The 23,603-nt window shown below is 42.9% G+C and overlaps 3 protein-coding genes across 4 annotated transcripts; 2 read left to right on the forward strand and 1 right to left on the reverse strand.

Moving 5' to 3' along the window:
* The first annotated feature begins 3,936 nt into the window (after positions 1–3,936).
* Positions 3,937–11,592, forward strand: rnf208 (ring finger protein 208). Its single transcript, XM_079289926.1, has 2 exons — positions 3,937–4,492; positions 9,607–11,592. Exon 2 carries the CDS (start codon positions 10,634–10,636, stop codon positions 11,408–11,410), a length of 777 nt encoding a protein of 258 aa, XP_079146052.1. The 5' UTR covers positions 3,937–4,492; positions 9,607–10,633; the 3' UTR covers positions 11,411–11,592.
* A 524-nt stretch (positions 11,593–12,116) lies between these two features.
* On the reverse strand, positions 12,117–16,251 carry LOC306792630 (uncharacterized protein). Of its 2 annotated transcripts, none has more exons than XM_079289882.1 (6): positions 15,570–16,251; positions 13,965–14,117; positions 13,615–13,792; positions 13,363–13,448; positions 13,099–13,193; positions 12,117–12,811 (listed from the first exon to the last, which is right to left on the reverse strand). In XM_079289882.1, exons 1-6 carry the CDS (start codon positions 16,218–16,220, stop codon positions 12,727–12,729), a joined length of 1,248 nt encoding a protein of 415 aa, XP_079146008.1. In that variant the 5' UTR covers positions 16,221–16,251; the 3' UTR covers positions 12,117–12,726. The 2 variants fall into 2 exon arrangements, with proteins under 2 accessions (XP_079146008.1, XP_079146007.1); XM_079289881.1 differs by having other exon boundaries at positions 13,956–14,117.
* A 2,174-nt stretch (positions 16,252–18,425) lies between these two features.
* On the forward strand, positions 18,426–21,428 carry cimip2b (ciliary microtubule inner protein 2B; the record flags this gene model as incomplete). The annotated part of the gene is given in 6 exon segments (XM_079289402.1): positions 18,426–18,490; positions 18,962–19,167; positions 19,764–19,918; positions 20,177–20,303; positions 21,007–21,224; positions 21,339–21,428. Coding segments are annotated over 6 exon segments (861 nt in total).
* Positions 21,429–23,603: the final 2,175 nt, after the last annotated feature.

Raw genomic sequence — 23,603 nt, forward strand, 5'->3', positions numbered from 1 at the left:
CCACATATGACTTTATATGTGTTTGAATCACACGTCTGTCAGTGATTCTACTGGCCTGTGTGGTGACTAAGTGCAACGAGCCAGTCAAAGGTCAACATGGAGACTTCTCTGGCAGGAGTGTTTGTGCCAGTACCCAAACCCCATCTGCTGGCCGGCGCTATTCACAGTGATGAGAAATGAAGAGGCAAGACATGTTTTGAATTATTGTAAAACTTCAAACAAAGATTGAGTCGATTATAATAGCTAGCAGAAGGGCCTAAATAAGATGAACCTATTGACATTTTTAAATAATAATTAAGTCATCTTATACATTTTTCGATGAAAAAATACATATTTTTTATGCCTTTTTATGGGTTCCACTTGACCCAGTCAGAGAAAGAGGTTAAGCTGTCTCTCTCCAGAGGGGCCTAAGTTGCCATTTGAGGTGACAATTCTCAAAATGTAACATCGTTCAAAATATGGCCCCCAAAGCATTTCAGAATGTCCTCCTGTGGTGTTGTCAAGCATTGATATCCTTGATATTTGTTGTTCAGTCCTGCCCTGAGTTGAGTCTATCTCATCACAGTGCCACGTTTATATCCAAATAATTATAAAGATGACTCCACAAACTACATGTGATCCAAACTATTACCAAACAGGGTCTGTATCACACGTGCAAAAACAATGAGCTTCGCAAAGGTGATATTTAGGGATTAGTGCGTTCGATTTCATGAAACCATGTCAAACAATGTATGATATTGTGTTAACCGTGAACAGTGAGTTAATGAGCGTGAAATAGTGAAATAATAATTGTTCGATCTGAATACAAACACTTTAAAGAAATAATCACAATCGTGGTTATAACACATGCAACATTTGAATCTCTAAAAAAAGTAAAACATGAGGACACAGTACACAGAGCAAGATAAACTGGCTGGAACAAAGTGGCCTCCTTGTGGCACAAGAGCCTCATTACAAAGGACTGTTTACTGCATACCTCCATGCCGGACACCGAGTTAAACCCTTCCACTGTAGAAGCTGTTAAAGCTGCGCCTAGTCGAGCTTTAAAGTAACTTATCAGCAATCAATTCTCAGGTCCAAATGTCCAGAAATAATATTCTAGCTCTATATCTGTATTAATAACGCGATGCTCCCAAAACTCATATGCAGTAGTGTTTTGCAAATACAGTATCTAATTTATGCATTTGGAAATGAATGAGCACAATTAAGATTACATTAAAACGTCTCACCGCACACAGTAAATACAGAAGTAAATGTGCATGTAGTTATATTTGCAAAAAACAAAACATATACAGAGTGACAGGCAGGTATTTGAACATGTGATAGTCGTGTATACTCTATACCAACAGCAACATAGAAGATGTACAGTACAAATGAATGCAGCCAAAAAACGATTCCACCCTAACTAAATACCAGACATACCTAAAAGTAACCAGTTTCCTTTGATGACAGAAAGTGATTTATTTTCCTCTTCAGCTCGTCCCTCCGCTGACAACTGGCTCACAAGTGCAGTAGAATTAAGGCCTTGTTGATATGAACACATCCTGGGCTCAGTGTCTCATTGTCCCTGCAGCTATGTCTTCATGTTACAGAACCCATGATGAACCCATGATGTCACATATTATGTAGTTCAGAGCACCAAGCAAGCTCACAGCTGTGGAGTTGTTTGTTTTGAGGAAGCAGATTAGCTGCCTTTATAATTGCAATGAATGCTCGCTTCACCTTGATGCTTTATTCATTCATTACACCACTAATTAGACATCTTAAAACTGAAAAAGCAGACCCTAATTAATACTTTACCAATCACTCAACTGCACAGTGGTATTACTCGTTACAACAAGCAGCAAGCCTCATTGGAGGTGTAAACTGACCAGCAACGGCTAGCTTACTTTAGCTTCCTCACCATGAAGCCACACCGGTTCACACACCCTCCAACTCTGGGTAAAACCAGGTGTTTTAGCCACGTAATTAAGAAAACTTCAGACTTAAGTCAGCTCAAAGCTACCTGACCAGTCCAGAGTCCTCATAGTCCTGGTTGGACTGGTTGGACTGCACAGCTGAATATAACACCAGCATGTCGCAGATTTAAGGTCATTTTAAAGTACTTATTGGTGTACATGTTTGTCAATATTTATAACATCCTATATGAAGACATGTTATATTGTTACTATTTTCACAACTGTGTTTGACGATACAGATTTTGTATAGCTACAGTAGTTACTGACAAATACATCAATGAATGAATGAACTCTTATATCTACTTACAACTATATAATAGTGTGTAATAAACTGTTTTTTAGAAGTTTAAGGGGGACACAAAAGTGTTGTCCTAATCCTTACTGAAAATGGCTATAACACATTATAATTAATCACTGCCCAACACTGGTCATGAATATTTTATTTAAATGAGAAATATTTGTTTTCATGAACTTTAACAACAGGATTATGAACACACACAACCAGTTGCCTAAAAGGCTGCGGGATGAAATAAAAAGAGAGAGATAGAGTCTGAGAAAACTGCACACCAAATGTTTGAGGAACTTGTATTGCATCAATGATGTGTTGAGCAAATACTCGGAATCTTCCTGAAACTTCAAACAGAAGAGCAGGTTTACACAGCGCTGCTAAAAGCCCTTCAAACACAAGCTATTTGCTGTTCAGATGATCTCTCGTTGCCATTATGCTTCCCATGTTATATAAGCACAACCCTCTTACATTGATTGGAAAAGCACGTCATGTTTTTTTCCCCCACTTTGATCTGAGGATTATTTATTGGTCAGCATGAAGACTCGAGCAGATACAACATTTATAATACAAAATCCTCATTATTCAACATCACTGACTGAGCAGATCTGTGTTGGGGGCTTTTCAGAATTATTTTTGAATTTATAGAAACTCAGCCGTGTCACATTTAGCAGTCAAATCTTTTTTTTTGGATTCAAAGTGTCAAGGAAGAATGAGTACGCATGACACCCCTCTGTTTGGTTGTTAACATTTATGCTTTGAGGCCGTGTTTGTGGGTTTCTGTAAACATGAGTGAGCTGCATGAGCTCAGTGTTGAATATGATGGATCTGTTTTTCCAAAAAGCATCCAGTCAGCAGCCTGAAGAGAATTCATTTGTGAGTGAATTAATGCTCTTTTTTGTCAGATTTGCTGCACTCCTTTCGATGAGATCTATTTGCACCAGCATCCTGTACTTCCTGTTTGCCTGGCTGTCGACTAAACCATATGTGAGTGTGTTTTAATGTTGTACATTAGGTATGATTCATCACCAACGTGCAGGGTTTATACACTGCACACAAACATGCTCTTATCTCAGATGGCCGTGTGCATGCTTGTGTATAAATGAGCATGTGTGTTTTATGTGTGTGTGTGTGTGTGTATGCATATGTGTGTTTTGATGTGGGGGGTGGGGGAGGGGGTTAGCGTCTCTAACGTTTCTCATTGGCTGAAATATTTTCTCTGGCAACTAGAAAAACGTGATCCTGGCTGCAGAGGCACTGCAGTGTGTGCTGCAGCGCGGGAGAGCAAACGAGAGAGAAAGAGAGGGAGTGTGTGTGTGAGGAGAGAGAGAGAGAGCGAGAGAGAGAGAGAGAGAGAGAGAGAGAGAGAGAGAGAGAGCGAGAGCGAGAGCGAGAGAGAGAGAGAGAGAGAGAGAGAGAGAGAGAGCGAGAGAGAGAGAGAGAGAGAGAGAGAGAGAGAGAGAGGTGGGGGGTGGGCAGGCAAAACAAGCCACATGCATAAGGAGGGAGCCAGAGGCACAGAGAGGGAGTGTGTGTGTGTGTGTGAGTGTGCATGTATGTGTGAAAACACTGCGCATGTGTGACTGTGAGGCGCACTGACTGGAGGAGGAGAAGGAAAAGGAGTAATGAACGGCAGCTGAGCCGAGAGGAGAGATAACAGCGGAGGAGAGGGAAGGAGCGAGACGAGAGGTTTACCTGAAGACCAGAAGAAAGAGACGGGCAGAGAGACAGGAAGGAAGAGAAGAGAAGAGGGAAGTGCATGCAGAGAAAGAGCAGCGCAGAAGCTCAGGTCGCTGCCCAGAATAAGCTGAATACATTTGGGCTTGGGGGAGAGGGATGGAGAAAGAGAGACCGGAGGGAGACGCTCAGCCACAGCTCGGCGGAAAAGAATCACGGGTGGGAGAGTGAAGGACAAAGGTACCACGGAGGAGAGGACAAGGGGAACGAGGGATGCGGAGCTCAACGACACCAAGCCTGGGCATGACGCATCCACCTTGTAACGGCCCTCCATCTTACATCCCCTCCATGTTTGCCTCCCTCCACTGCTGCCGCTCGTTGTTCATCCTTCTAGAATCGTATGGACAGGAGCGAGAGAGCATCCTTCCCTCTGGTGAGACATCCCACTGAACATAGAGACTGAGCGGTTTATCTTCTCAATACAACATCAACAACGTCGACAGCAAGAACTGGAACAGGAATCGAGGAGGCAAGGAAAGGACTGGAACAAGACAAGTGCGTAGGCAGACAGGTGAGGATGAGAGATGGCTCTGCATCTGTTTCACAGAGAGGATACAGAGGTTTTCCTCCGTGTTCATCTTCATGCTCCGCATCTGTTTCACATCGGTGAGGTGTGGCTCCTCTGTGTGGCTTTCACACTGATGTCCTTTTTCTTTCCGGCTGTCTTTTGTGCATGACAGAGGTGCTCTGTGCCGTTTGTTACGTTAAGCTGTGCTTTGCATGGTGGTTGCATCACTTTTGCAGACACACACATGGCTGCATGAACGGAGAGGAACCTGCTCACCGACTTATCTGCATGGATCACAAACGGTGGTTAGATGTGTGAGTTTGGGTGTAGATGGTTGTCTTCAGGGGTCACGTCTCCAGCTGGTTATGACATTTGACAGACCTCTGCACAGACAGACAGCAGGGGCCGGAGGAAGGGGTGGGTGGGGGTGGAAGGGACGGGGCAGGAACTGCCTGTTCTGTAGCTGTCAGCAGCACTAAGGTGTCTCCATATTGGCAATACATTGGCGCTGCAGTGAGAGTGCTGGGTACACCATGCTGCGATTGCATAACTGCTGCTCCCGAACGCACCCCTCCCGCATGCTAAAGCCGCTCTCACATCTCACACGGTCCAAACGTTTTGTCCACCTCGCCTCTGTCACACAGTCCCTTCCTGAGCCTGAGCTCACGCGGCACCAACAGCGCCGTCCACCTTAAACCGGTGCTGAGACAGCCTCCTTAAGAGAAACATCAATCGCCTTAATCAATCAAGCCACTGTTGTTATTGAAGAGCTGGACATTGGCTGAACCTTCCCCCCCCCCCCCCATAAATCCTCTATGAAGTCTGTGTCAGGCAGAGCGATGAGTGTTATTGCCTTCTAGTTTTCTGCCTGTGTGCAGCTCTGCCATGTTGCTGTGGGAGAAACATAGACGAGAACAAAGAGCACTTGACTGTAATGAATTGCGAGGCAAAATGGCCGATGTCTGCCATGAATGACAGCGAGCTGAGTTGTTAAAAACAGCACCTCCCCACACACTCACTAAGCACTTTCTGCCACACTGCCATCATACAGCAGCCTATGGAATAATCACATGTAATCACAGCTCCATGGATTGACCGTAAATATTATGAATAGAGCCAAACATGTCCTGATCTGTTTTTAAATATTGGCATTTGAATTATAATTGACATCAACCTACTGTATGTTATATGTGAAAGGAATCGATTGCTTGATTCAGAAAACGATTGTAAGCAAAAGCCTATTGAGAAAAGCAAGCGAGACACTGAGATGCATCTGTCATCTGCAGTACAACTCTTAAATACTCATGCAGACAATGTGCTTTTAAAATTGTAAAACATGCCACAGAAGCAAATCTTCCTGCACTTGAATCGGTCCCAGTATGTCACTGAATCCCTGTCGGCGCTACGGTTTCCTGAGAGAATCTGCAGCCACATAAACATACAGTAAATCTGGGGATTTGTCCTCACATCACATTCAGGTCATAACACATTATGTAATCAAAATACAAGCATAATATCCCATCCCACGCAGGTCAGAGTAGAGATGCGCAGCGATGCTTTTTTTACCAGCCGAGGCATGAACGTGGATGCACATCTCAGCATAGCTGGCATACCTGACGTACTGCCGGTATGTGGTGTACGGGTACAAAGACCCACACCGTCTGTTCTGTTCTGTCCAGGCCAACACACTGCTCACATGATAAGGCAGAGGGGTGGATGGATGGGAGAGATGGAGCATAGGCTGTATTATAGAGATGGGTGGGTAGAGACAGATTTTCATTGAGAGAAAAGAGAGAGAGAGAGCGAGAGAGAGAGAGAGAGAGAGAGAGAGAGACATGCTGATGGGCAGGGTCTGTATGACTCATTCAGAACATGGTGCCCTTCTGGCATTCTCCGATCTGCACAGGAAGAATTTATCCAGTGTGATCATGAGGACCTGAGCGTGTGTGTGTGTGTGTGTGTGTGTGTGTGTGTGTGTGTGTGTGTGTGTGTGTGTGTGTGTGTGTGTGTGTGTGTGAAGGAGACCAAGCAGCACAGCGGGAGTGGGAGAGGATAGGAATTTTCTTGGCGTGTGGCGCCATGTGTGTTTTTCTCCCTCTTCAGGTGTCTGTGTCAGCTTAATCAGCAGCATGACTGATAGTGGGCACATCTAGAAATATGCCTTTTAGAGGCTTTTATCGGTTTGTTATCTGTCAGTTTGTGTGTCCAGTGGAATGTATAAGGGTGGTGCCGAGTACGATGATGGGGAGTCGTCCAAGGGTGAGACTTTCAATGTGTGTGTGTGTGTGTGACTCTATAACTGTCTATGCTGCTCTGTGTGTGTGCTGTGAGGAATTTGCTGCGAGACGAACTCCTCTGACATCTCTGTGGTCAGCTCTTCTCTTCCTCCTCTTGCTTGTGATGACGAGGTCAAATGCCTGCCATGATTTCATTAGTGTAATAATTCCTCTGCAGGGAGAGGATCCAGAGCTATGTATACACACATACACACACACACACACATACACACACACACGCACGCAAACGCATGTCAAGACTGTGGGAGAGCTGAAGCACTCTGTTAGTATGGTGACTGGGTAGGAGATGAGCTCCTTACATAACCGGAGAGAGGGCTCCGTCGATTAGGAAGAGGCTGCGCCAAAGCTGGGCCATCAGCGGGCCGGCGGATCAGTTATCGGCCCTTTTCATAGCACTGTCACCAAATTAGAGGGTAATTTTAGCTGCTTCATCTCCCCCAGGCTCAAAGGCTCTGGATGCTCTGGATGCAGCCTGGATGCTTTACCAACTCGACCCCTGCCCACCGCGAGGCAGACATATACTCTCACGAGCTGTTTATAGCCACACAGTGTGTCTAGACGTATAATATGTTGTCAGAAGTGGAGATGATGAGTTGAATTCCAAAGAATAGCCGAACGGATTTTAGAGGCCAATATTGGCTGATTGTGGGTTTCTAAGCATAGAATGAACAGACCTTTTTCAGTAGTCTGCAGTAGATGCAAGGGCAAAAATATATCTAAACTACATACATTACAAATATCTAAGTTATTTTTTGGCATTTCTGCACTCATATGGGCAGATTTATAGGTATAGCTGTAATTTAAACCATCAGGTGATATAGCCAAATTCAATCCAGGCCGTAATTCCCACTATTGCAGTTATATAACGTGTATATAATGCATAAAGCTGCGGAACATCCATGTGAAACAGTATAGTATCATGTAGTATAATTTAAAATAGTTTGATGCCGATATTATGTTTGTTTAGGTACTAATACCAAAATGTTACATTTTTGATGTTACTAACGAAATAAAATGATTTTCTACATAAAACGTTTTGTCAAGTTGTCAAGCAGAACTTTGCCCAAATTAAACAATCCAAAGGAGGCAAAATAATTATTCAAACCAGTCTGCATCCGATCATAGAATAGGTAAACATGATGAAGAATCTGATCAGGAATTGTTTCTATCTTATACAAATTGCCAAACATTGCACTGTCTCTGTGTGTGACTGCATACTTTGTGTGAAAGAGGATGAGAAAGAAACAGAGGCTATTTTGGGAGAAGTGTTGAAGCACATTTGGTGAGACTGTCGGTGTTTCAGTCTAACAGCTCTGTGTGTTTGAGTGTGAGCTGTACAAATATGTCAACAGATTCATTGAGAGCGGACAAAGGGGAGGATCAAATGTCTGCCTGCTTGCCCAGTATGGCTCGCTGCATCGCGTGGAGGTAATGGGCTCAAGCACTTCCGCCTGTTCGGTACATCTCTCTCCTTCAGTGTGAATCTTCAGCAGGTTGGGGGCAGGAAACCACTGAGAAGTGCATAGATAAACAAACCATAAATAGAAACCTGGACCAGCACTGAGCTCCCTCTCCTCCCTTTTCTTTCTCTCTCTTTTTTCTTCTTCGCCATGTAGGTCACCTCCTCTGCAAAGCTTTTTTATTCTCTCTAATGAATCATCAGCCAGTGAAAAGAATGAATGTGTCATCCTCCCGCCTCTCCTGACTGGCAGCTATTGTTTTGGTCAAGCTGAAAAGCTTCATGCATACACTTGTTGTTTTTCTTAAACCCACACACAGTATGACACAAAAACCCCTCCGTGCAGAGTACAACCTGTTCCCACGAGGTCCAACTGACGCAACTCACGAGATGTGACAGTGCTGACAGGAAGCAGGAAGCATGACAAGAGCACGGCCGCAACATGTGTCACAAGCGCCTGCTCTGACCGGACAGTGTGGCGGGCTTTGGCTTTAAATTACCTGTCAGTTGCATTTACTGTTTGTGTCCGCAGCATTGTTTACCTGCGATTACTGCTGTAAAGACGTTTGTATATGTTTTAAATGTGACTTCTTTGTGGGGATGGAGGAGGGGCACTTGTACTAATGGGCTCAGCATTTCTAAAACCCTGCTTGATGCACAGACTTCAGTGTTCAACATGTCCTTTCTACAATGTTGCCAGACACTTATAATAACAATCTGAGCCGGTCAGTAGCAAAAACGTTTCGAGGACGTAAATTGATGGTGCAGAATTTCAAAGAAAATTGTTGTCCCGATCAGTCGCTTGGACACAAAAACGTGGGGTGAAAAAGGTTGAGGTTGAAAAATAGTAAATGACCCTACATGACCCTTTTGAAATGCACAGTAGCTGTGCTGTGCGTGTCGTTCTAAAGCCTATTGGCACTCATACAACATCGACATAATCTTCCGACTTTGTAGCACATTGTGTTCAGTCAAAACAGAGGCGTACGTACTGGTACATTTGGCTACATGATAATTGTCTCTTAAGCAATACACCTGGGCCGAGGCCAACATGCAAAGTTGACAGCCTCCGTCACAAAGAAACTGATCTCGATGCGGCTACAGTGGATTCTTTCCAAGTTAAAAAAAAATCCCCAACACGGAAAGATCTCACAGCTTTGATCTTTCTTACAAACAATGAAAATAGCGTACACACCTTTCTCAGAATAATCAAACTTGTTTTATATATTTCTGAAAAGCTGACCCATCCCCCTACATATCTCATGAATATTCCATGTTACATGTCATTCAAATTCACTAAATCTTGCAATGTTTTTATCAGAGCAGAGCATGCATTTTATTAATCTCTTCTGTTTTCACAGGTAGATGGACCAAAGGAAACGTTATGAGTCACTGACAAAAAGGGGAGCCAAGCACAGAGGCATCCCTCAGACTGTTATCACCTCTTCTGCTCAGCTGGGAGGACTGTCTGAAAGCGAAACCCTTCACTCCCACCTCTGAGGAATTCAGGAGCCTTGGAGCTTGAAGGAGTCATTCCATCAGCTTTCCAGAGCATTATGGGACAACCCTGTTTGTTATCAATAAGCCACTGAGAGGGTCACACAGGGTCACCTGACCAAACAGGACCAAGAGCAGAGAGAAAGACTGGAGGTTGTTCTTTCTTTCTCACGCACTCGAGTCGATGTGTAACACCTCCGCAGCCAAAAAAAACAGGAAGTTAAGCTAAGCGAGAACCATGTGTAAAGGCTAGTTTGAGAAGACAAGAGTTTCCTTGGCAGGCCACAGGATACAGTTTAAGACAATACCTTTTGGACCTTTCTGAACTGCCTGAACTCAATGCCCCCCCTCATAGTGTGAATGCAGAAATCCACCAACCTGTACTGTATGTATATATGTGACCATCTGTGTGCATATGAGATTATTTATCGGCGTCATCCCTGAGTGAGAACATATCTTTGTGCTAAAGTACTAACTGTCCTTGTATGTGAATATACGTTTCTGCAAATAGCCATCAGAGACAGCACAGGAACATCAGCAACAACAACAAAAAACTACCTTTAAGTAGTCAACACTGGTCAGACACTGTAAGCTGGACTGTTATATCATCCATACATATCAACAGAATAAGAGCTGCAGATTGCGGTGCTCTGGCTGAGCTCTTCCATCTGTCTTCTCTTCACAAAGATACAGGCTGACAGTAGGGCCCGCCAGGGGGGGGGGGGGATCTCTGAGGGAAACATGGAGGCAACCATCCGTCCCCATGTCCCCTCGAATGGCTGACTCCAGAGAAAGAGCCGAATCTTTTTCCCCTTGCCCAGAACCAGGCAGGGGTGTCCAGCGCTGATTAGAGCCACAGCCCCTCTCGCTTCCACCTCCAGAAACGTGCGAATGTCCTGCCTCAGGCGCCAGCCTGTCACCATCCCCATGGACACCGTCAAGATCATCCAGTCGGAGAAGTTCCCCCGAGAGTGCCCTGTTCCCGTCACCCAGCCTCACTATGCCCCGCCCCCCAGAGTGGCGTGGGACGGCGGAGGTGAAGGCGAAATCATCGTCAACCAGGCCTGCAGCGACCTGACCCTGGACATTACAGGGTCTCCCCGGCAGATGGTGTCCCCCTCGGCCCCCGTGACGCGCCGGGAGCAGAGCTTCCTGGCGCAGCGCAAAACCAGTGCCAACGAAATCTGCTACCACCAGTTCCACTACAAGATGGAAGACGTCATAGTCAACCAGTACGTGCTGCGCTCCTCCTCCACCACCTCCTCCACCTCCTCCACCTCCTCCTCGGGGCCCGTCATGCCCTGCGAGCCCCTGGACTGCCCCACCTGCGGTCACACCTACAACTTTGCAGGCAAGCGGCCGCGCATCCTCTCCTGCCTGCACTCGGTGTGTGAGGAGTGCCTGCAGATCCTCTACGAGTCCTGTCCCAAGTACAAGTTCATCTCGTGTCCCACGTGCAGGCGCGAGACAGTGCTGTTCACTGACTATGGCCTGGCTGCTCTGGCCATCAACACCAGCATCCTGAGCCGCTTGCCCTCTGACCCCAACGGGCCCGTGCAGTGGGCCGGGGACGCCGACCGCAGCTGCTACCAGACTGTGCGCCAATACTGCCAGTCGGCCTGCACCTGCCAGATCGCCAACCCCTTGTCCTCCTGTGGCATCATGTAGACAAGGGGGGACAATGCAGGCCACGACTGCACCCCCGCCCCCCTCACCACCACTCTTTTCGTCTATAAGCTCTACCCTTTCTGCCAACCCCCTCTCTCACACACACATACAGTAAATCCCTCCACAGATGTTATCTCTATATATTTACGAGCACAGATGGATGCTATGTGGGACTAATGGATGCCGATGGTTCAATAAATAGTAAATAAATGTATTTTATGTATGGACTGGAATCCTATTCACCCTCTCTCGTTTGGGTGGACGTGTTTGTCATTGACATCTCTTTACATGGGAATGCCAGGGGAGGTCTATCCCCCCCAACCTAGGTGAATAAAGATATAATAAATGATAAAAGTAAGTCTGTGTGGCCTGCACTTGTGATCTGTCAAGCTACAGAAAGGATTTGAATGCAGAATTGTGGCTTTCCTTTCCTTTTTTTGACTTAAATCAGGGAATAGTTAATGGATTGTGGTATTCTAATAGGTTTTCTGCATGGTTTAAATCGTTTTTTAAAAACTCCTTAAAATGTCCTAAAAAACATGAAGGCCAACCCTTAATTTACATCCTATGTTTTGCAATTAATATGAAAATTCAGAAATGGTTTTGTTATTTCAAAAATGAAGGTTATTTTCCACAAAGTCAGGGATTTTTTAATGGTATTTGGTATTTTACCCCAACACAAAATCCCTTTTTGTAAGGGTTCCTCAGGTAGATTTACAAGTATATCACTAAAGTGATTATATTTGGGTTTTGAACTGTTGGTCAGACAAAACAAGCTAATTGCAGACTTCACCATGGCCTCTGGAAGCATTTCTTTGAAATTTCCCAGACCAGATAATTAATAAGCTGTTCAAGCCTATGTGGTGCTTGTTCTTTCATACTGTCCTGTATGTAGACACAGCATTTGATGGATATGAAGCATGTTTCTTTTATGTTGCAGAAGTAAAAATGAATGCATAACAGCTTCAAAGAGAAATATTCACATTAATGATGTTATACTGTACAGTGCATACCAATATTCTTCACCAATTTGCAGCTGATTACAGACACAAGTTTGATGTTTGCAAAAAAAGAAGCTTTGACAAAATTCATTCCCACTCTCAGTTTAACATGAAAACATATTATTTCAGTATAAAAAATAAAGGCAAGTATACAGCAGACAATAAATAAACATGGCAGATTGCTTCATCTCATGGGCTGCATAGGAAGTCAGTTTGAAAGCAGTTACAGTGCTCAGTCCTTTAAAGAGAAGCTTCCTCCTCTTCAGAACTGAAACCAAAATGTCCAAAAATCATGACAGAGACACTGTGGTCCATTTACTTAAGCGGAGTTTTCTTCCTCCTGAACATCTGGCTCAGCCGTTGTCGGGCCGAGTTTCTCCCAGATGAATGCGTCTTTTGGCTGTGCAGATAAAAACAATTCATTAAACAGAGCTAAAGCAAGCCAGCATGTAGGCTAAGTTTCATGAAAAAGGGACAAAATGTTCAGGAGGAACAGAAGCACAGACTGAAAATGAACTCCAACCAAAAGCCTCTGCATCGACTGTGCATTAGCTCTGGACCACTGCGTCAGTGTTGCCTGCTGCCATGTTGGAGCAGCACAAACATTTCCTCAAAGCATCATGCATCATATGAGATGAATGATACTGCCCCCTTATACAGGTTACAGTTGTAAATGCAATTGCTCACCCATTTCTATCGTTCACTGCATAATCCCCTTTTGTCCAAGACCCAAATTTCATTCTCCAGTTCCTTTTGTTATTCGTCTCTTCTTTATCAGAACCCTGAAAATACACAAAAGATATTTGTGGACAGAAATAAGAGAATATTATTGGGGAAAAAACATATTTCTTAAAAAACTCACCATAACACAATGCAAATGACATGATGTATTCACTCTTTAGTTGTGTTTACTTACGTACAAATTACTTGTTGTATTTAACTGTATTTTACCTGATTTTCATGGTCTTCCTCATCCTTCTCCAGCAAGAGGTCATGTGTACTCAGATGCTGCCCTCTGTAGTCTGCATTTAATTGTTCTGCACCAATGAGACACACACACACACACACACACACACACACACACACACAATAACATAGCTGCGATACACACAGGACTCGCAAAATATCTCCTTATTAGAATACATTGAATGTACAAAATCACAGAAGGTGAAAATGGAAAGCAGTCGGTGAACTGTGACTCACGTATGTGCAGTGTTGAAATATTTGTGGCAGAAGCAGATCTCTGCCGAAAGTGTGTGTAAGGATAATCTCTCCGCGGTTGGGGTTCACTGGGCTCTGCACTTTCTGTATTTTCAAGACTCTGGCAAAAAGAGACATCCTCCTCAGCAGCTTTCGAGTCACTCTGACAAGTGTTGAGAGTCTGAAAGAGAGTCAAGTGATGTGGCACACATTGTTATCATGGTTTAATTCATATTGGACCCTAAGGCTGCAGGACATCTTGTCATAACCAGCTTGACAAGCTGTCAAGGTTTGTGACAACTTCTTAATTGCGGTGCGAAGATGTACTCGATGATTGTCTTCACCTGGTTCACCTCTATGCTTTGATGTTCCCGCAGGGCGTCCGTCTCCATCTGCAGCGCTCGGCTGTGCATCTGTTGTCTGGCAATTTCTTCTAACATTTGGCACACCTGCTCCAAGTAGTAGAGCCCAGGACTCAGTCGTGTCCCCTCCTGCTCTCCAAGGTCCTGCACAGATCATGAAGCAAGAAAAGCTTTACCTTGTAGGATACAATGGCATTACAATACAAGTTTAGTCGGCATAAAAGTTTTCCAGACTGCCATACTACCAGATGGATTGACATGAACTTTTGTACATATATTCATGGTGCCCAGACAATGAATTCCTTTGACTTTGCTGATCCCCTGACTTTTACTCCAGCGTCATCAGCAGGTCAATATTTGCGGATTGGCTGGTTTGACGTGAAATGTGATACAAACATTCATCCCTCCCCCAAGGATGAATTGCAATAATTTGGGTGATTGTGCTTTGTGCAAATGTTAGCATGGTGATGATCAACATGGTAAACACTGCGATCGTGTCAGCATGCTGAAGACAGCATTTAGCTAAAAGCACCGATATACAGTTGACTCTTTGTCTTAATGAATAGAATTCATTAGAGTTCATTGTTGTTTTGATTCATTGTTCTTTCTACAAATGTCAGAAAATTACAAAAACATATCCATCACTGCCCAAGTTTTTAAATTGAATGTACTGTCAAAAGTACTACATTTATAAATACAACCAATTAATATTAGCACTATCTAGAGTAGAGCAGAAAATATAGAACAGGAACGGAGATAAGACATATTTCTAGATCATTTTATAATGTAATATAATTTATATAATTAAATTGTATGATAATTTAGTATTTGATATCAGGATATGAACTTAAGACATTGGAAATCTTCGGCCTCTTCAGTCAGAACATCCATCTTCGTCTGACTCACTGATTGCTTCTCATTTTCTATAAGCATGAACTATTTCAACAGAACAATGAAAGTGTAATTATATTTAATGAAAAAAGTAGCTGGGTAATTATGTCCGCACAATACAACTTCTCAGTGCCATCAAAGCTTTTTACCGCTGGCCCTCAGGCAAGGAAACATACACACAGACCCAGATACTAAAACAACATTGAGGACCGAATTAGATACAAACGGTGGATTCAAGCACTGAGCTCACTAACTCACAGCAAAAGTAAATAGGAACATATCCAATGTTCTTTGAATTTCTTCCATTGTCCGGTTATCAACGTGTCTGCCATGTTCAACATAAAAACCCACAGACTGCTGAGCTTCCTCTGCACGACTCCGTCCATTCCTCCCATGCCTGCGGCCGTAAAGACACCTGGGCAGACAGGTTTGTGATCCTCACACCGCAGACGGACATGTGACAGGTTGCGAGCATGAAAGAGAGTCTGTGTGAGTAATGACATGCCTGTCCTACTTTCAATTTGAGAGCCGCTGGGTGAATTTAAATTAGACACAGTGTTACACTTCTGCGACTTCCTTTCGGGTTTTTCTTTCATATTTACATACCTGTGCAGTTCAAGACGATACATGTTACTGTGAAACTTGTGTAATCCTGAAACTACTCTTTGGAACACAGTTTCGTTTGCGACATGAACATTATCTCACCTCTGCTTTTGTCTGAGCTGGCTGCTTGTCACAACTCGTAGACATTGGCCGGCTCCACATTACCGACATCTGCCTCGAGAGCACCGATGGCCCGACTGTCCTCTTTAAGGCGAAACTATGTGACCTTTGACCTCTCACTAACTGTGATGCGTGCTGTTTGGGTTCAAACGATGATGGAGGACGTCGCCTGAGCATCTCATCCACCGTAAGGGGCTCTCGGTTGTTCTTTGGACGCTTCGAGTCAGTCTTCTGTAATGCTCGCTCCACTTTTAAGTGCAAGGCTGCGGAGCCCACCTGAGCTTTGCTGGGAAGGAGGTGCGGAGAGGAAGAAGACGAAGGCTCGGGAGAAGAGAGGACGGGAGACTGTGATGTTGAGGCAGGAGTGAGTCCGTCGCCTTCTCTTTCTGGTGGAAATATGTCTATTTCTGCGATACCTGTTGAGACAGAGGAGGGTGTAGCAGGGGAGGACATGACAGAGCTGGCTGTCTCCACTCCAGAGTCCACTGATTCTGAGCGCAGATTTGTCCCGACGTCAGAGGAAGGTGAAGGAAGGACTTCATCATTATTTCCAAGCACTGCTGTGTCCGAAATCTGGCCTGCTTCAGCTACCCAAGCCTCCATAAGGTTTCCAAAGCTCCTGTATAGATTCATCTTCCCTCCATCCCTCACACCTATGCTTCCGAACTGAAGAATGAACGAGACACCAGGTCACACAGCCCATGCAGTCGTTAACTGAGGTGAACTGGTGAAGTCAAATTCAAAACATTCCCTCTGATCCGCCTCTGCTCCTTCACCACACCTCTCCCCATCACCTGTCATGTTTCAGCGCTGGGCTGCATGTTCATACCCGTTTCTTCCTGTCACTAAATTCTGGAAAAAAAAGTGACTCATCTGTTATTTGAATTGTCCCCACAACTGTAAGACATCCAAGACATAATAAGAACAAGTCATGACAATGATGATGTTAACCTGTGTATTTACAGACATGAATTAAGATATACACTTCAGTTTTATCTTGCTTTTCAGAAACAGAGATGCTGCAAAGGGAAAGGGAGTAGAAATAAAGGAATACTGATCACAAGTGCCATTAAAATGATTCCAACAGCCTGAGATGGAAACAAAACTCACTTCTACAACCTACACGCCTTTAACATACCTGACCCATTTATTCATAAGGGTGAGTATATGAGAAACGTAACATAATATGTTAAAATTCCTTCCTGGATAAATAGCATGATGGTATGTGCGTGAAGCTGAAACAGGAAACGCTGTTTTGTCATTTCAACAAACACAGATTTATCTGCGAGTGCAGGAATGTGTAGAGTGGACACTCCTGTCTGCAGATATGATCTACATTCCCCACGTTAACAGTGGCAGCATCTGATCCAACAATCCTGGAAATACCAAACTGTTATTTTCAGTCATGTGCTCACAGTTACACGTATTGTTGTCCTGATGACAGTTAACCGTGGTTGAGCTGTTCCTCCATTTTATTTATTGACTAACTTACTTTTTTCTGTAATTTTTCATAAACAGATCTACTCATCCATGCTCAAACATAAACATATTCGTACCCATATCAAATTATTTGTCAGCCATGATACATACACTTTTCTTCTACTTGTGATACATACTTTATTATATCATGTATGTCATTATGTTCACAAGAGTGTGTGCACACAATATCTTATCCCCAGGTATTGTCTTTTTTTTAAAGACTCGACTCCTCCGCCCACTCAATGACGAATCCTCATGTTTGCTGTGATCTTTATCAACATCTATGTTAGATAAACAGATCGGATGGGTTCAGATGTTTTTAAGTCTGTTACACACATGCTCATATCAATGCTAAAATGTATGAAATGTAGGTCACTGTTCGTGTTCTACAGTTAAAATAAATATAGTTGATCATTTATGGACTTTTTAGACTGAATCTTACTCTTAAGCCAAAAATAGATAAATAAGTATTTCCACACAGATTTGTATTCCTTGTTGGGTGGAGACGACTGTGAAACAGTGTACTTTCAGTGTATTGTGGTGGAAAAACGATTTAATAGTACTGAGTGAGTCCTATGATACAGAGAAGGTTCAGTCGTCATACAGAATGCAATGTGGTCTGAAGGAGGAAGGAGCCCAGAGTGTTGGTTGTGTACGACTTATAAAGGCCTTGAGCACATGGTGGGGAAGGAGGAGTCATCACTAGGACATCTGGACAAGAGTGACCATTCATTGCTTATTAAATGATTAACCACTGAATGGTCCACTGATCGCATCCCCATTCAGCCCCGTATCTAAGCTGGTAACATCATGCCCCTGGTTAAGACACACACACAATATTACTCAATCACTGATCAAAGGGGTAAGGGGACCCATATATTAATGAATTAATTCATTCTTCTTTTAACTAATTTGTTTTTGTTTCCCAATATTCTGAAATAATTTGTTTCTAAACTACTTATTTTAAATCCCCATATGTACATTCCTCCTCCTCATACTGTTAGAAAACATCCCGCAGGAAGTTGCTGGGCGTCGTCAAGCATGAACTGCAGGAAACACATCAATAAAGCTGTAAGTCCGAGTGGTAATAGTAGCCACCTGCAATAACTGACACAGAGGACATCAAGATGGACTAACAATTAGCGGAAGAGACGACAGCAGGACTGTTACTGATATGTTCCAATAATAATGTAGGCCTACTAGAACACGACAGCATGTTTGTCCTTGCAGAAAGAGTGTCGGTGCACGTGTCAGTTTAATGACATTGAGCTCCATCAGTGTGTTTGGGTTTGATTCTCTAGCAACCAGCAAACACTGCGCTCAGGAGGGCGACCTGCTTCAGCCTTAAACGGGACCAACATGGAGATATACGCCCATACGTTCAGCAAAGCTCTGCTGACACCTGACCCACATTATGTACCCGGGTAAGTACATGTCTCCTGTCACAGGATTCGGAAATAAATAAATAAACCTTTGTATACTGAAGATACTGCGCAGGGTTATACTGTCTGTGTGGGCTTCTTATTTCAGTTAAACTGTTATAATTCATAGGAGGAGAACATGTCAAATATAACGGGGTACAACAAGAAATTATAATGAAGTTGTCTAATTTATCCATTTCATTAAAATTGTGTCAGAGTAGAGTTAAATCTATGCAGCCTTATTTGCTGGTGTTATTGTATGTTTGTATAATATTGTATATTTGAGTACGGTGTTCCTGTTAATTTGTCCACGCCATACATCCTACTGTTTTTCTCAGAATTTGTGTTAAATCTGTTTCATTGATACTATCAATGTATCTAAATTCTATCTTATTGTTTCCAAGTGAAAAGCTGCTACCGAGACTGTATGTATGCTGGAGTTTGTGTTGACCTCAGACTCCCTCTTGTGCTCAGGTACACGGGGTATTGCCCGCAGCTCAAGTACAATGTGGGGAAGTCTTATGGCCGGCTCACAGCCGAGCTGCTCACCGGTCCTCACGTGCAACACTCCAATTGTCTGGTCCTCCACACGGGTCACCTCCCCTCCACAGAGTCGGACGTTGGTCTGACACTGAGAAGCATCCCTGAATGTAACTTGAAGAGGATACCAGGATACACAGGTTGGTATCACACACTAACACACCGGGTCAACAAAGTAACCGAACACCTCGTGGAAAATGATTTCATGTTGGGGACAAAATTCACTAAAATTTAAATGGACACGCTTGTAACGACCTCGTAATGATGTAAAATACACTGGCGATCAGCAGCATGTGTCCGGTACAAGTCAAATCTAGCAATGTGCTTTGAAATAGTTTTCACAGCACAACAACACGAGACCTCGAGAACATGAGAATAATCTGTGTCCAACTGCTAAATTATTAAACGACCAGTTAAGTGGAACAGTGTTGAAAATCAAGACAACATACACCACACGGACATTTTTGTAGCAATGTTTGAAGGGGTGATTTCAAAGTTAAAGTCCCTTTTTTCTTGTGTTTACATTGCTTGTGCACACACGTACACACATTCTTGTAGATCATTTTAAAGGGTCAGTTCATCTAAATTACAAAAACAAAAAACGTGGCCAGTCAGACAGCTTTAGTTGTATTTGCTCAGCCAATCAATCTCAAAACCTGAGTCAATACAACCGAAGGTTTCTTCATGACGACACAACACAATAGATTTAGCAGAACATAATTTCTTGCTCTTTTAGGCTTCATTCCAAAAAGTCAGAACTACTTTGCCTGCAGCTACTCTGAAACATGTCGTAGAGCGCTGTCTGAGTTTTACCAGCACAGGCGTGGGAAGATCCAACGGCAATCAACAGACCTGCCAGCTGTCGTAAACTACAACAACCAACAGTTTGAAGTAACTCTCTCTCTCTTTCTCACACTCTATTGCACACACACACACACACACACAAACATATTGATGGCACCTCTGAATAGGTTCACTCTTGTTTAATTATCTATAGTGGAACCTCCGACCACAGATTCATCAATTATGTCTCTGAGATTCACATAAATAATTATTCTAATCAATTTCTTGTGGCAAGAATGTATATATTTAAATATCAAATGATCTCTAAATCATGTTCTACTGGTTCTCTGTCATCGTTTGGCTCAGAGACCAAGTCCCCACTTGACAGCAATCTCCAACAAAATGATTACCAACAGGCCCTTGAAGTCCTTCACCCTCACTGGAAAACCATACCTCATGGATGATGATAACCCGCACAAGTACTTTATCTCAGGTACTACAGAGAATTTTAACAAGTGTACCATTAAAAAGAATTCGGTCTTAAACCTGCAATGACAAACTATTTGTGGCTACTTGGAGGCAATGTAAATGAGCTGTGAACACAACATATCAACTTCTATATGTTGACAAGGCAAACTTGTTAGCGAACAGATTTCTATTTACACATCCAGCATAATTATGTAAAACACTAAAATGATAATTCAGTCAGAATCATGTTTCACTCTGCTTTCAGCTCTTGTTTGGTCTCCACCTACTCCTGGGAGAAATATCTGACTCTTCAGCTGTGAATGCTCCACTGTTCAGCTTGTTAATGATTTTATATTCTGCCGTTGATGCTGATCAGATAGTGTACAGTTGGTTTTTAGAGCTTTTCTGGACACCTGGCAAATACAGTATATTCACATGCCTCCTGAGAAGAAATATTGGGTCTTTAGCAACTACATATTGGACTTTACTCTCCAGGTATTGTGAAGCTTTTCTGTTGTCTATTTGGTGCTGAGCAGTCAGTGTAGGTTTTTGAGCATTTTTGTTGAAAACTGCTGCTTGCTTTGGCTGGAAATGCAACCATGCGGACTGTAAACATATACAATAGCTGTACTGGCTTTTATAGTTTTTTTTCACTTGCATATCATGACCCGGTACAGCATGCATTCCTACAATACTGCAGCAGCTCACTGAGGGATGTCTTTTTACAGGTTTTACAGGGCATGTGCCAAAATCTTGCTTCCTAATTGGCAAAGGTTACCCAATCACCACCAACCAGGCACTGATCCAGTTCGGGAAGCAGCAGCGGACTGACCCCACGTCTCAAGGCATCCCAGGGAGGAAGGACAGTACAATAACTCCCGTGCCCACTATCCATCCACCAAACAGGGGTGTGGTGCCGTCATTCACCGGACACATCCCAGGGCGGTGTCTGTGTTAGCAACACATTTGCCTTGCGAACCATTTTATAAAGGTTACTGAAGTGAAAATAATCAGTTAACATTCAGATCAAGCGTGTCTTACTCTACACCATCCTGCAGGATACCAGTTTATGTATGGACAAACCTTTGGCCAACTTTCCAAGAATGCACTGGAAAAGAGCGGCATCAAGAGGGTGATTCAGGCACAGTAAATAACAATCATATACTTCAATAAAAATGACCATTACCACATGATTCAAATCTGAGAACGTATCAATAAGTCCTCACATTAACATGAAACCCATAAATAAAGATGTTTACTGTTCACTGTTACTGCTCACTGTTGTCATGGCATACAAGAAGAAGTCTTTATTGACAGACTTTGATTGTCACTGGGCATTAGAAGAAGCATTCAGGCGTTGAGAAAAAAATGATGTTGGGGGGAAATAATTTCACATACTTCACATTATTCCAGTACATTAAAAATTCAGAATGAACACATTTTCAGTTTTTTTTCCATCCTCTTATCTAACCACCAGTCTATCTAAATATACCTGACTCACACTTAAATACCTGAAGCTGCCACAAGATGGCTTGTAACTGTGCAACTCAATGGACTTCACTGGAAGACATTCTACTGTATACACCAAACAATTCCACACATTTAAAAAAACATGAACAGGAAGTGAAGAGATGTAGGAAGTATTAAAGCACCTAATTTATGTTTGTCAACTCATGCAGCTAAAGTAAATCTATGCAGGGATTTGCTCAAGAAAGCAAGTTACTGGAAACAAAACATCACCGAACATCCACAAGGCTGGTGTCGAGCATATTTGGCACGAGTAAGAATGCATTGCTTTCTTTCTTTTTTTTTCATCTGTAAATGAAAGGTACAGCTATGGAGAGAAGGACCACAAGAATGTCAAACAGTCTAAAGCAGGTCAATATTCACATTTAATGATTGATTTCTGCCTACAGAAAACATGAAGGAGATTTACTCCAGAGTGCAATTGCATAATGGTGGAGTTGGCCCTCATTCATCAAGCAGTTTTGTGGAAAACAGCTCAGAATCTACTGAGGAAATGATCCAGCCTCTTCTGACCACAATCATAGAGATTTATCTCGCAACTAATTTGAGCGCAAATGATGAAAGAACACAGATAAAACAACAACCAAGGGACCTTTTAAGATTAGGAGCCAGTCCCAGCAGCCGTTCCAAAGTTAAACCCAGTTATAATCTAGCTATAATCTCCATTTACTCAATGGAGATTTATGTGTCACTAGATTGAATGCAACAAGTCAGTAACTTCCAGTTGTAACTGAACAAACTAACTGTAGCTTGCTGATATATGACCCGTTTAGATTGAAAAATAAGAGATATTATGAAATAGGGTCGACATATCTGAATGCTGTTTAATAGTGACGTAAACTTGAAAGATTGTAAACTACCTTTCATAAACATAACAGAAAACCTAAAATTTACAAAAAGGTATCCGAGTCAAACAAAATGACGAGCTAAAAAGCCTATAAACTACATGATTACAACTAACTCTAAACACATATGTCTCCATACAAATAATAAAACAAAGTAATACCAACACGTGTAAAGGATTACAAATTAGATATATAGACTTTAAATTGTTATTTTTGGCAGTTATGCTCAGTTTGCTACAGTGTTTGCTACAGCGACTTGTATAAATAGTTGTTTGGACAGCGTTATAGATGTGTCCTTACACATTGTAAAAGTGTATACAAATGAAGACATTCCTTTAGTTTAACTGGTGCTGCAACCTGAATTATTTTGTAACTAGAGACCATCTTGTGATGGGATCAAACCAGCCACAATGCCAAATCTGGCCAGGGGCGTAAAGTGGGGGTGCCATTGACCCCTTCGCCCCCCCCCCCCCCTTGCTCAGACCACAGCCATCTTCAAACTTCACCTTCATTGTGATCTCAACTACACAGCTGTAAAGTTTCGTGACTGTGATACTGTGATACAAAATCAGTCCACAAACAGACAGAAATATAAACACCTGTCAAAGTACTGAAAACCTCCTCTGTGGTAGTTAGCTACAGTAAGTATCTCTTGGACCACTTGTTGCCTTGATGACACACACACACACACGTACATGGTGAAAACAATACCAGCCACATACTGTTTCAGCTGGTAACTAGCTGCTACTAAGAGCTTAGAAAGGACACACATACTTGAATAAGTGGTGCGACAAAAAGCTTGATGAATAAGGGCCATTGCCAAAGCTTGTTATGCGATGTGCTTTCTGATCAGTTCAGCACTGTGTATGTGTTATCATGCAGTTACAGTAAAACCTTTTGTTACTGCAGTAAATAGGCTCCACTCTGTCCTCCACCCACAGAGGGTTTGGTTT

Source organism: Melanostigma gelatinosum (genome assembly GCF_949748355.1).
Source record: "Melanostigma gelatinosum genome assembly, chromosome: 18".
NCBI lineage: Eukaryota > Metazoa > Chordata > Actinopteri > Perciformes > Zoarcidae > Melanostigma > Melanostigma gelatinosum.

Coding starts and splice junctions, on each gene's coding strand:
- rnf208 (XM_079289926.1), top strand. CDS start 10,634: ATGTCCTGCCTCAGGCGCCAGCCTGTCACCATCCCCATGGACACCGTC.
- LOC306792630 (XM_079289881.1), bottom strand. CDS start 16,220: ATGAATCTATACAGGAGCTTTGGAAACCTTATGGAGGCTTGGGTAGCT. Junction 13,793..13,955: donor AAAGCATAGAGGTGAACCAG/GTGAAGACAATC, acceptor ACTCTCTTTCAG/ACTCTCAACACTTGTCAGAG. Junction 12,812..13,098: donor GCAGTGAACGATAGAAATGG/GTGAGCAATTGC, acceptor TTATCTGCACAG/CCAAAAGACGCATTCATCTG.